This window comes from Styela clava, chromosome 9 (assembly GCF_964204865.1).
Source record: "Styela clava chromosome 9, kaStyClav1.hap1.2, whole genome shotgun sequence".
Classification (NCBI taxonomy): domain Eukaryota; kingdom Metazoa; phylum Chordata; class Ascidiacea; order Stolidobranchia; family Styelidae; genus Styela; species Styela clava.
Genome location: NC_135258.1, coordinates 3,428,948 through 3,442,681, shown reverse-complemented (window position 1 = coordinate 3,442,681; position 13,734 = coordinate 3,428,948). Strand labels below are relative to the sequence as shown.

The following is a 13,734-nucleotide window of genomic DNA, read 5'->3' as shown; positions in this document are numbered from 1 at the left end:
ACTCGTAACAGAACTAAAATAAGGAAAATTGAAATAAAATTATGGCCTAACCCTAACCTGCTACACATACTACGTTCCGGTGTCCGCCATGTTGGTTCACATACTTTAGGAGTATCTTGCATTGTTAAATTACTTAACCTTACCTGAGAGTACCTGTATTACTCGTGACGTAGCAGTAATTCAGGATGTATTTGCGTGGTATGAGTTCTCGTCGGTTTATTATATGATTGTATGTATGTAATATCATAGTACATGGCCCGTTGTATGTAAAACAGCAGTAATACAGAGAAAGTATTGTAATCGAAACGTGTGATCACGTAGTAAGTGCCTCTAAAGAGCAACGTTTCCAGCCGCTAAACAATTTTGCTTTGTATTCGCAGCAGTAGGCCCTATATTACTAATATTCCTCAGTTTTTTAATATTACTACCGGTATAATACCTTTTCACCAACACATAATAAACTGCCCAAACTGTACAGAAGCGGTGGTGCGACTTGCACTTGCTAAGAATCCATTAAAAATTGAATAAATAAAGTAGTTCTTATCCATAGTGGGCGAGAAATAAACAGTTCCAAAGATACTCTCGAAGTATGGGAACCAAGATGGCGGCACTAATGCAAAAATTTGAGATTTTATATAACAATTTAGAAATCATCCAGTTAGGGTTCGGGTTAGGAATGATTTGAATATACAACGCTCCACATTTCAAGAGGGTAGCATTGTACAATTAACAAAATTTATTATAGAATTTTTATTTTTGAAAGCATTTGCAAGATTTAATACGAGTAATTGAAGCATTTACACAAACTTAGGTGAGCAAACTCAAATTGAAAGTATATATTCTACTTATAATACGTATAATAAAATAATTACATATTAAATATTAGAATTTTGGCAAAGTGTTAAAGTATTTTTTGCGACTCGTGCATTGTTATACACCGTATAGGAATATGTGGCATCTGCCGATTCCCATGCATACTTAGTTAAGGGTGCTATTTGTGCTGATGTTCATGCATTATTATGTAACGTATACCAAGTTGAGTTAAAATATATTAGGTAAAACCATAATAAACACATCAAAATTTTTCATTGAATTTTGTAATTTGGGCAATGTATTGAAAGCATTTTTTTCGATATTTTTGTAACAATCTGTGTATAACAATCCAGGCATGATTATTTTTTTTAACTACCCGTATGTAATTTATAACTTTTGTATGGTTGTGGGTGCGTGTGAGCGTGTGTGAAATATTTCCATTATTTTAGGTGAGTGAACACGTACCACTTCATCTTGGCAAAAACTTCGATCTTGTATACATTCTGTACGTTTTAAACCTTATCTAAAGTTTTGTTTGCTCTCCTGATTTCATAATCAGTTTTTATTTGTTTATTTTACCAATCATTTTATTGTTATGCTGATTAAGGAGTCGAAATAAACCTATACTTATAATACATACTTGCGTAATGAAAAATTAAGAAAACCATCCTACACGCAACAAAAGCGTGATTTGGAATGTACAACACATGATACGCGGAAATATGTTCACATTACATAAATCAGTCAGGCTTCTAAGATATAGCTTCAGGCATTAAAATAGACAGTATGTGTTCTTGCGATATTCATAGTTTAAATCTGAAGGGGAAGAGGAGAGTTTATTAGACAAATGAGATAAGGTTTTGTAGTTTCGTACCTAACCTACTTCTAGTAGTCGTGGCATACCAATTTTTTCACGTGTCAATCCTAATCCCCACCTGACTACGCCATCTAAAAATTACGTCACTAAGACGTCACAGTGACGTAATATAGCCCTTCAAACTATATGAACTGTCATCCGAGACGCACAGACGAGAACCGAAATCGAACAGCTATTTCTCTCGTTTTCTCGTCGCGACGATCCCGATAGGAGAGAGATCGATGACGTTAGTCAGTTTTTTATCGTCGGCGCCGATGCCATTTCAGGCAATCGTACGTGTATTTGGCAAGCTCTATGACGTGATTGTGACGTCTCAGTGACGTAATTTTTGGATGGAGTAGTCAGGTGGGGATTAGAATTGACATGTGCAAAAATCGTTATGCTACGCCCATTAGAAGTATGTTAGCTACGAAAGTACACGAGACCCCTCTACATCAGAGGTGGGCAATTACTTTTCCGAGTGGGTCATTTACAGACAATAAGCTTGATTACTGAGCCGGACGCTCTAAACTCAATATGAAAAACTATAAATAAAAATAGTTTATTTACAACATCTAGTTCAGGGTGGTCCACACCCAGGCCCGCGGGCCACATGTGGCCCGCCGCTTCATTATCTGTGACCCGCGTCACATTCGGTGAGGAATCAAAATATCGCATGTCGTGTTGTTTCGTAATAAAATTAATCAGAAAAAAATTTGGACATATTGTTACATCACTAATTTTCACTGAATTGACTAGTGTTATGGCTAGCCGAGGCAACTAGCGAAGTTGGATGATGTGCTTGGCAGTCAAATCTTTATCTGGCTTTCTATCTTTTTGGTCGGGAATATATGCTAACAATATAGGCATCATAGAAAACTAAAAATCGAATATGGATTCTATTAGCCTTGGATGGCTATGTCTGATAACTATGTGTTTGCACAATAAAAGTGTTTGTTTTGTATTGCACTGTTTACCTATTCTTGGCACCGTTGTGGCCCGCGAACAATGCAAAAATAAATTTGTGGCCCGCGGAGCCCACAACCTTGGACCACCCTGATCTTGTTCAACAGCTAGGCTAACATTTATATAACAAGAGAGCTATGCTCAAATATATGGACACGTAGCGCCACCCAGTGGCAATAATTTTGATGACGTCCTAGCAAAAAAAAAAGTAATAGCCTTCTGGAGAAAACTTTTATCTTTAACCACTGAAAATATCAAAGCAATTGGTCCAGTATTCGAAGAGAAAAGCGATTTTTTAAAAATGGAGACGGAGACAAATAACAACAATAACAACAAAATTTTGAAACGATCGTTATGGCCACTAAACGTGTCCAATAAGAAGTAGCACTGTGGAACAATCGGGCCGTAATTTTCCCACCCCCGACATTATGAGACATGATGGCATCGAAAAAGTTTGGGAACCCCTGCTTTAGACTAAGTGGCCGATGTATTTAGCGATGTGCGTAAGCTCACGTTTAACGCATTATACATGCCGTGCACAGTTGAATTTCCGTTAGGAAACTACAGTTACTGATGGTTATATTACATTGCCATATGCGTACTAAAATCATCATATTTAATAAGTCCAAAATAAATTTTCTTATTTAGCTTAAACATTATTTTGGAAATTTAATTTCTAATCGTGAATGCGAAGATGGAAAATCAAAGAGCCGAAAGTGAGTATCGTTATTTTGTTTTACTCCGTGATAAATGAATGACGGTGTAGATTTTACTCGTTAGCTCGACACAAGACGTTCGTCGAGAAGTTTAAATTATACACTTGACTGTTTTGATGATATGATCGAATTTTAAGCGACCAATATATGTGCTGGGGGCTTACTGGTTATTTCGTTGGACCACCTAGATGGTCTTAGTTGGGGTAGAGATTCTACAGTTGGTCTAACTTGGAGTGGAAATTCTTCAGTCCGTCTAACTTGGGGTGGAAATTCTTCAGTTGATCCATCATGTTCTCTTTGAGGCAATGGGGATGGATTCCGACCCAGTATGCCCACTCTGTGACTAACAAGGCCTGACCCAAAGGTTAGATAATGGGGTCGAATTTTAGGCAAGCGGTACGTGAAGCTAATTACTTATCGATCTTGATTACCCGCCAGATCGATTGGCACGCCGCCAGATCGATAAGTCGGCGGTCTCTCATCGCTATCTCGTTAAAATATTCGTTATATTTGATCTTCCCCGCCTCATTTCGGCAAATTCAAAATGGAAATCCCGCATCCTCTCCAGTATTACGAAGCATTCAAAATCATACTGAAAACTTTTCATTTATTTCATTGTTTATGTTCTACTTCTATCCACGTATTTTCAATGTGTGTTTTGAATAACACATACTTTCGCCTTACTATCCTTTTTTGTAGCTCCTTGTTGGCTAGTTATTTTTGAGGGCGGGGTGCAAGAATTGACAAATTCTAAAAAGGCGACACGGCTTAAAAAGTGTGAGAAATACTGGTTTAGATACTGTCACTGCGATCACCAACTTCCAATTGTAGTCACTTTTACAGTTAACTTACAGCAGTGTCAATCGTCGAAATAATTTGTCGAGGACTATGACGTGACAAACACGGATAATGATGCCATAGCGCGTGATTATGAGTAATAATAATTTCGTACAGCTATCACGTGATGGAGAAAACTTTCGTCCGATTTTGTCAGACAGTTTTACTTCGATTCGATAGGATAGGATTTGCATATTTATCCCGGGAGATAGCAAAACCGATAAGACGGCTTAATCATAAAGCGAAGTACGGCATCTCGTCCGGTTACCAATCCATGTCGGATATGAGACTAGTTAGCCAGTTATTTGTTTTCGGAAGCATGGACTTGATGGTGGCCGAAGCCGTAACCGACCAACAGTTACGTAAACCATCCCACGGCGGCACATAACCATTACGCGTACGAGATTTGAACCTGCGAACCCACCCAAAGGTAATCAGAGGTGCGGTGGCGAGCGTATTCCTAACGCTCAGCACGATGCGCTACACCGCCGAGCCGGTACGAACTTTCGCTGATATTTATGGATAGGCTACAAAATGTACATATTGACCCTTCGTTATATTCCTATTATTGTTGGAATGATTGATTGGATCTTTTGTACGAAGCCTCCCAAAGCGCAAAATAGGAAAATTAGTAATTATCCTGTTTGGGTTTACTGGTCGCTTAAGGCTTCCTCGACCATCAAGACCATGCATCTGAAACAAATAACCGGCTGACTAATCTCTTACCTAACGAGAGGCCGTGGTTCGCCATATGATTAAGCTGTCTTATAGGCTTTCTTTTCCCTCGGGATAAATATGTAAATTCTATCCTTCTCGAAGGCCTTACCGGTACCGATGAGTGCTCTTATTGTCCATTATATAACTATGATCTATTTTAATATTTTCTCAGGTCCGACTGCTCACTATCATGAAGGACCTGAAGACGTGGTGGAATATGTTAAAGAGAAAGCAAAATCTGGCAACTCTGACGACATACTGAGAGTCACTGATGAATACGGATGGAATGTGAGAGGAATAATGAACGTTGGTGACGTAAAAGGTATGGAACAATTTGATTGGTTCTTGGCCCAGGGGCGTGTCTATAGAGAAAGGCGTAGATGCAGCAGCCAGTTATTGGGATGGGTTTATTGGTTAGTTTGATGATTTGAATAAAAATAATACAGATCATTCCTAATTGGGGGCTCCCGAAGTATGCGAACCAAGATGGCGGACATCGGAATGTAATATGTGTACTAGGTTAGGGTTAGGCCATAATTTTAGGTATAAATACTACGGGAGGCTCTTGGCTAGTCTTCGAACTAATAATAGGACTAAAATAAGGAGAATTGGAAAGAAATTATCGCCTAACCCTAACCTGTTACCCAAGTTACGTTCCGATGTCCGCCATCTTGGTTCGCATACTTCGGGAGCACCTTTAATTGACCTATAATTTATTTATTTCGTGTATAACAACATCTGCGATTTGTTTATCCCCCAAAGTTCTTTTTGAATTTAAGTATAACAAGGGGAATCATTATCAGGAACTCGCCCGAGCAACAGAATAGTTTGACACGCCCTTGTGCTTAGCGTGTCGTTTGTAGCGGTACCTAGGCCGGCGTCGCAGCTTCGAATCTCGAGCGAGAAAATTTCTGGGATTTTTTGTACAAAACCCCGCGACACTAAAGCAAAAATGGGACCTCCAGAAGTATGCGCAGCAAGATGGCGCACAACCTGAACATAGTATGGGTGTACCGGTTAGGATTCAGGTTGTGCGACATCTTGGAGCACCCAAAAATGTGAGATCTGGGAGAAACATCCCCGCCCCGTTTTAAAATACCAAATTAATAATAACCCAATCTACTCACACCCTAAATGCATAATAACTAAATTTCCTATTTTGAACTTCAGCGGGGGGCCTTGCACAAAATATCCCAGAAACCTTTTACATTGAGGTAAATATTTTTTAAGACCTCCTAGTATGCGCACCAAAATGGCGCACAACCAGAACTCAGGTTGTGTAACAGGTTAGGATTCAGGTTATGCGACCTTTTGGTGCGCATACTTCAGGAGTACCATTTTTTTATTTTCCAGGGAAAATACTCGACGAAATATTCCAGAAAGCCGACCCAACAATCGTCCTAGAGTTAGGATCATTCATTGGATACAGCGCCGTAAGAATGGCAAGGTTATTGAAGCCAGGCGGGAAGATTTACTCGATCGAAATTAATCCTCTTCATGCTAAGTTGACAGAGGAAATGGTAGAATTCGCTAGACTTTCAGATAAGGTACAGTAAGCTAGATCAGGGCTACCCAAACTTTTCAAGCTCGCGACCCTTTCCAATATATACCGCAACACCTGCCTGTTGAGTCAGCATTGTTACCAAAGCGCAGCTTCTCTAATCCTATGTATTCTCTCGAGATCGTGAGGTTTATGTTTTGCACTGGTTTTAATAATTGTATTTCGAATCAAAAGCCAAAAAAATTATAGTTAGTAATTTATTTGTTTCGGGAACATGGACTTTGTGGGGGAGGAAGCCGTAACCGATCAGCGGTTACGTGAACCACCCTACGGCGGCGAGGAGCTCAGCAATCCTCTTGCACATAACTATCCCGCATGGGATTTGAACTTGCGAACCCACGCGGGGTAATCAGAGGTGCGGTGGCGAGCGTATTCCTAACGCTTAGCACGATGCGCCACACCGCCGAAAAGTAATATTCCACGAGATGACAATCACAAACAATGTTTACCACAGGTAACCGTTTTTGTCGGCCCAACAGAAGAAGTAATACCGACACTAAAATCGAAACACAACATCGAACATCTAGACTTCGTTTTTATTGACCATCATAAACCTTTGTACAAACGAGACTTGATTAAACTGGTTGAAACCGGATTGCTCCGGAAAGGATCGGTTGTTGTCGCCGACAATATGCTTTATCCAGGTAACATTTTTGTAGCTACATTCAGTGGTGGGATTCAGCCGGTTCGCACCGGTTCTATAGAACGGTTTCACCGAAATTTATGAGATCAGCGAACCGGTTAGCATTACTGAAAAAACATTACGTTTTGTAACAAAACCGGCTGAAAAATATGTGATGGAACCGGCTGACAAAAAATTTGAATCCCACCACTGGCTACATTGTAGCAGACAAGTATTGTTTTGCATTAAAGCTAACTATAATAGTACTCCCGTAGTATGTGCACCAGGTTAGGTTTAGGCCATAATTTTATCCCGATTTTCTTCATTTTAGTACTATTATGAGTTCGTCTGTGTTAGCTTGATTGACAACTTGAGGTAAAGTCGGCGAACAAAATTAGTTACCTCCATATTGGTACACACACTCATGAAGCGCCGTTATCTTCTTGCCCTTATATTTCACCGTTTTTCTTTTATTTTTGCAGGAAACCCAGAGTACATGAAATTTATTCAAAATCATCCAAAATTCGAAAGCCAATTTTTCGAATCTCAATTAGAATATTCGACTGAAGTAGCCGACGGGATGATGAAGTCCGTATACCTGGGATGAATTAGCACGTTGCCATGACAACAGAGAGCTATGCATGACTGATTTGGTCAACCCACCGAATACGCGATTATGTGCCTTTACGTCGTATTGTTGTTATTGTTATTTATGTTAGTACAAACAACCGCCTTCTACCTTGGCTACCAGACTAGCCGATTTCAACTTATAAAGATGGAAGGGGTTGCTTGAAAACTACTGCTTTTAATATTATTATTCATCTCTGATTACCGTCAAAAAACAGTGAAAACCCACGATATTTTGCCGCTCTTTTATATTTCATGGGCACACATTCATATGACATTCGGTTAAACCATTAGCTGGAATTTTGCTGGCCGTATTGGTCATTTAAAATTTGTGTCCATAAACCATTATTGCTCTTTTTTAATTCTATGTATAAACACGTTGGATTTAAATCTTTCAACTCTTCTGTCTGTGCCGTTTCAATTTGAGGGATCATGACATTTTCGAACATATGATGATTTCAGAATCGAATCGAATATTTTTTTCGAATCTCGAGTACTTGAAAGATTTGTAGTCGTCAGGGGGGGTAGTTTTAAGGGTCGGAACAATCTTTCCCCCCCACCCCTCCCTCTTTTTTAAAATGTAAAAAATAAAAGCATCTTTCTGTGTCATACATAGCGATTTTTCGTAGCTTGAAACGCTTTTCATATCTTCAACGGCCTCAAGACTCATGAAAACACACGTTTTCCGACGTTTGGATAAAAAATAATACAGCAAAATTTTAGACGAAATATCAAATTTCATAGAATTCACGCAAAATTTTGAAATAAATAAAATTAATAGCCTTCTAGCGAAAAAATTAATCTTTAACCACTGAAAATTTCAAAGCAGTTGGTCCAGTATTCGAAGAGAAAAGCGACTTTTTGAAAACGTGTCAAAGAACAACAACAACATAATATTGAAACGATCGTTATGTCCACTACGTGTCCAAAAACGAGGGATTCATCTTCACTTGTTGTAAAAGGTGACCGTACATTTGAACCCACGTACATTTGAACCCATACATTTGCACCCGTATATCCGCGAGTTCAATCAATATGAGGGTGCTGAAATCCATGGGTTAGGGTTAGTATGGGTTAGTATCCGTAAAGAAAAAAATTCTATAGGTGCAATAGTATGCAGGTGCAATTGTCGTGGGTTCAAATGTACGTGGGTTAAAATGTAATGGAACCGTTGTAAAAATGCTCAAAGTTTTTATCAAGGCTTAAAATAAAGCGCGAAACTGTTATTAATAAATGTTATTGTGCTGGCCAAGTCTATGGGTGATCGCTAGAAAAACAGAAATTCGTCAAACAGCTATTCATTTTTGCAAAGAATAACTTTGACGAAGTTTTTTAAAGGCATAATATATTATATATATATTCATAAAATGTCGTCCATGCACTTCGGGGCATTGTCTTAACTAACCTATAGGTTCAATCTCGTGTAGCGTTTTGAAGTCTAATTTGTGGGATATCGTTTCAATTCAAAATATACCTATTACGTATTTTATTCGTGATCTCATCTGACTTTCAGATTTTCTGTTTTTCTAGCGACCGTCTTGGTAGTTTTAATCACTTTCTACTGACACCGACATCTCTATTGCAGGGATAAAGGTCATTGGTTGATTGTAACCGTTATATACTTAGTAATCGCAATTTACTTTTAGTATTCATTTTAGTATTAAAAATAATATATTTATCTGTTGATTAAGATGTGTTTATTCTTCAATAGAGAGAAAGCAAAAGTTCCTAGTCGGATAAGCTGATTAGCCCTTGTGATCTTCATATTTTTATTAGGATAGAGCATGATTTATATATTTATCTTGGGGGAGAGGAAAGCCGGTAAGACATCTTAATCATATGGTGAACCACGGTCTCTCGTCCATCGGGTATTGGATTAGTTAGCCAGTTATTTGTTTTCAGATGCATGGACTTGATGGTGCAAGAAGCCGTAACAGACCAGCCATTACGTGAACCACCCTACGGCGACAAGGAGCCTAGCCATTCTTCCGCATATTGTTATCCCCGCATGGGATCTAACCTGCGAATCCACATAGGATAATCAGATTTGCGGTGGCGAGCGTATTTCTAACGCTTAACGCGATGCGCCACACCATCCTATACCAGGCATTGACTGGTAACCGGACGATAGACCGTGGTTCTCCATATGATTGAGCCGTCTTATCGACTTTTTTCTCCCGAGATAAATATATAAATCCTATTCTTACAACCCATTTCAACCCAAATTCTACCAGTTAATCCAGGACCATACCTCTATATGACATTCGGTAAAATCCTACATGCAAAAAGATATTCTTCATAGTCTCGTAACTTGTCTGCTTGAATGATCGCCAATTAAAATTGAATCCTAACGGGTAGAAAAAAGTCGACTGCGTCTATGGCAAAGAAAGGATAAATGCAAAAATTAACAAATAAACATGGGGAAGTCAAGTCAAGTTCAATTTAGTGAACAAAAACCATGCAAAAAATTAAGAAAAATTAATATTTACGTTACTGCGGAAGGGTAAGCCGCGGGGATCCGGAACTGTTATCGAGCAGGTTCTGACATTTAAATCAACAGATTGGGGAGAAGAGTTTCAACATTACTGATATTAATGGTAAATACCATATGAATTTTGCAAAGTAACCAACTAACATCGATCATAACTATCAATAGAGGTGCGCTAGACTAACACCCAATCCTTTCTCAATGCCTTTGCGCTAGTGGATACGTATGCGTATGATGTAAGGATGCTGTAGCAGGAATAAAATACCATAATATGCAATTCAAGAGTTCTGCTACACACTAACACAATCGTATTTCTGTAATGTTTCGTCTGACCAAAATCAGACTTCTTCATACAAGCAGATTACAACAATGACAAGAAAAGAACAATAATGCGGTTCAGATACGACAATAAATACACGCGCGCGATCAGTCTATTTAGTGGTCGGTCGGTAAATCCAATTTTCCTTAACAAATCAAACTGCAGTAACCATTTTTGCTGAAATGCGCGGTACATCCAAATTCGATGGAAAAACTCAAAAACATTTTGTTAATTAAAGTTTGAAATCCGTATTCGGCAGATGTCGCTAGTAAGTAATAATTTTATTAGCGATAAACCTTTTTCCACCATGTGAGAAAACGTTGAATAAAAATGGCGACTTTGCCTGTTCGCTGTCTCGCGATATTCGTTGTATGAAAGAGAGTTTTTGTATAGCTTTATTTCGAATTAAAATTAGTTTAATTAACTGTAGTTGAAGCTAAATTTGTTGTATATAAACTACTTTTGCAGATGAAATGGGTATTTTTGTATTAACGAGTAGGTTAATTGAAAATCTCCATTTTCGCCCGCAGAAATACTACTTTTCGCAAAATAGCTTACGGGTTGTCGCCGTTTCGCTGCTTGTTTCATATTTAAATATGCAATTGACTTCAATTTTAAAAGTGACTTGATTTTAAGCAAAATTATAAAATGGATATGTACGTCAACAGACATATTTTTGAATGCGTTAGCGACCGTCGCAAATTCATAAGACAAGATTTTTGTTTTGAATTGAGCTGTCTGCGCTCGAGTTTGGCGCGGTTTGTTGAATAAATTCTGAGTTGCATCGCAGTTGTGTTATCTTGTTCAGTGCGGATGGTTTGCGGACCTGGTGAATGCTGCAATAGGACAAACGTGTGTTGCGTTTTTCAGTGAAATTATATAACCATATTACTTCTGTACTTATACAATTGTGCCAATATACAATTGTACTGAAGTAGGATTTCACCTTTATGTCAGTATCTAGTAGCCTTATATTTTTATGTTTATCACAAGAATAAGGTAAGCTGATAAGACAGCTTAAGCTTATGGCGAACCACGGCCTTTCGTCTGATTTTCAGTCCATGTCTGCATGTCGGGTACTAGTATGGGATTAGTTATTTGTGTCAGAGAAATGGAATTGTCATTTTTCATGCATTGATCAAAATAATGGTTAATGGCATTATGGAACATAACTATAATCGATGATGACACCAAATACAGAAATAGGATTTTCAATGGAAATGTTACAATGTGGATCTGCTATATATATTATTAATTATGAAATTGTTTATCCGTCTATAATGATTTTTATTTTAATTATTGTCAAAAAGTAATACAGTATTGGAATACTTTATTCAAATAAGGTATAGCCAATAAGCTTACCGCAATAGCCCAATTTCAAAATACGATTCAACTAACTGCTCAATAACTCCAATAACCCAAACATAGCTTTTCATATTTATACGCTTACATTGCTGCATTGTCAAAATTTCTTGATGCAATCATTACAGCACAGTGCTCCGATTCCAAGAATAGCTCTTTATTAGAAGAATCCCTTCCTTTATGAGATAGTCTAGGCCAGGGTGGTCCAAGGTTGTCGGCCTCGCGGGCCACACTATTATTACTTATCGATCTTAAGATCGGTAAGTATATTGATAGGTATTTGTATGTCTGTGTGTGTGTGTGTGTGTCTGTTAGATGAACGCGATATCTCACGAACGCGTGGTTGAATCTGCTCCAAATTTTGCATGTGCATGCACCTTACCTCGGACCAGACGCCTATCGATTTTGGGTTAATTATGTCGTATAATTAGCGAGTTATTAACTAATTACCGATCTAAGATCGATAAGTCTTCGGTCTCCGACCGATATTCTCGTTTTCATATTGTTCGCGACCACAATAGTGTCAAGAATAGGTAAACAGTGCAATACAAAACAAACTCTTTTCATTATTTGTCATTTATCAAGCTAAAACATGCAAAAACCCCACTAAAACTTGCAAAAAAATTATTTTTATGACGAAACAACATCAAATGCGTGTTTTTCACTCTCCCGCCAATGCGACTCGGACCACAGTTAATGTAGCGGCAGGCCACATGTGGCCCGCGGGCATGAGTTTGGACTACCCTGGTCTAGGCCTTCATTCCGACAAAAATCGGCAAACAGGCATTGTGCAACAAACTAAAAGAAAGCGCGATCTAAAAACGTCACCATTGGATTCTTCAAAAAAAATAATCAGATTTGTCGAAGGAAACAAAGCAGCATTTGAGAGTTTTTAGCAAAATAAAACGCAATTGTGGTCATGTGGCTACCGACGCATAGCGCGGTTGATATAGATTATTATTGAGACAAGCATGGCGCAATCTGACTCATCTGCTGTCGTGCCATACGCCCTCGTTTCAGAGACAAATTGAGTTTTTGTTTTATTGAACCGAATATTGGGACATTTTGGAAAAAGAGAACTGTGCCTTACTGTATATCAAATAGCACTGTTTTTGTTCTTCGATCACAGCGAAAATGTACGATACAAAATCAAATATTAGATTCGATTACCTTGCATTCCATCTATCACAGAGTTGTCCACACAATCACTGGTCGGTAATTGTGTCTGCTTACTCCATCATTAAGTCATTTGAAACGAAGACTTAGCAACCTAATTTCATATCTGTCAAAGGCTGCTGATCAGACGGAAGGCCCTGGTTCGTATTAGGATTAAGCCGTCGAAACCTTGACTTATTTCAATCAGACCCAAATAAACAACAGCTCTAACTTTACAAATGGAAAATCAGTCAAATTACTTTTCATTACTTATCGATTTTAATCGCTAAGTATGTCGATAGGTATTTGTCTGTCTGTCTGTTAGATGCACGCGATATCTCACGAAACGGAGATTGAATCTGCTCCAGATTTTGCATGTGCATTCATCATATGTCGGACCAGAAGCCTATTGATTTTGGATGAACTATATCGTATAATTAGCGAGTTATTAATTAATTAGTGATGGGACACAAGGTGTCACTATGGAGTAAGAGCGCTGTTTTGGGGGATCCCCTAACTTTCGATCGATAAGTCTTCGGTCTCTGACCGATATTCTCGTTTTAATTTCACTGCATTTCCAAATTCCAACTTGTCAAATAAACGTTGTCCTAATTTATTTCATATCCTGTTATATTATTCTGGAATGTATTCAAATAATAAATTAATTTGTCCTCTCTGTATTTTATATTTGGAAT

General features: G+C 38.3%; 1 protein-coding gene across 1 annotated transcript; it reads left to right on the top strand.

Moving 5' to 3' along the window:
• Nucleotides 1-3,202: 3,202 nt before the first annotated feature.
• LOC120339338 (catechol O-methyltransferase-like) lies at nt 3,203-8,113 on the top strand. The gene is made up of 5 exons (XM_039407441.2): nt 3,203-3,351; nt 5,078-5,227; nt 6,259-6,452; nt 6,921-7,110; nt 7,571-8,113. The coding sequence occupies exons 1-5, from the start codon at nt 3,330-3,332 to the stop codon at nt 7,693-7,695; spliced, it is 681 nt and encodes a 226-aa protein (XP_039263375.2). The 5' UTR covers nt 3,203-3,329; the 3' UTR covers nt 7,696-8,113.
• Nucleotides 8,114-13,734: the final 5,621 nt, after the last annotated feature.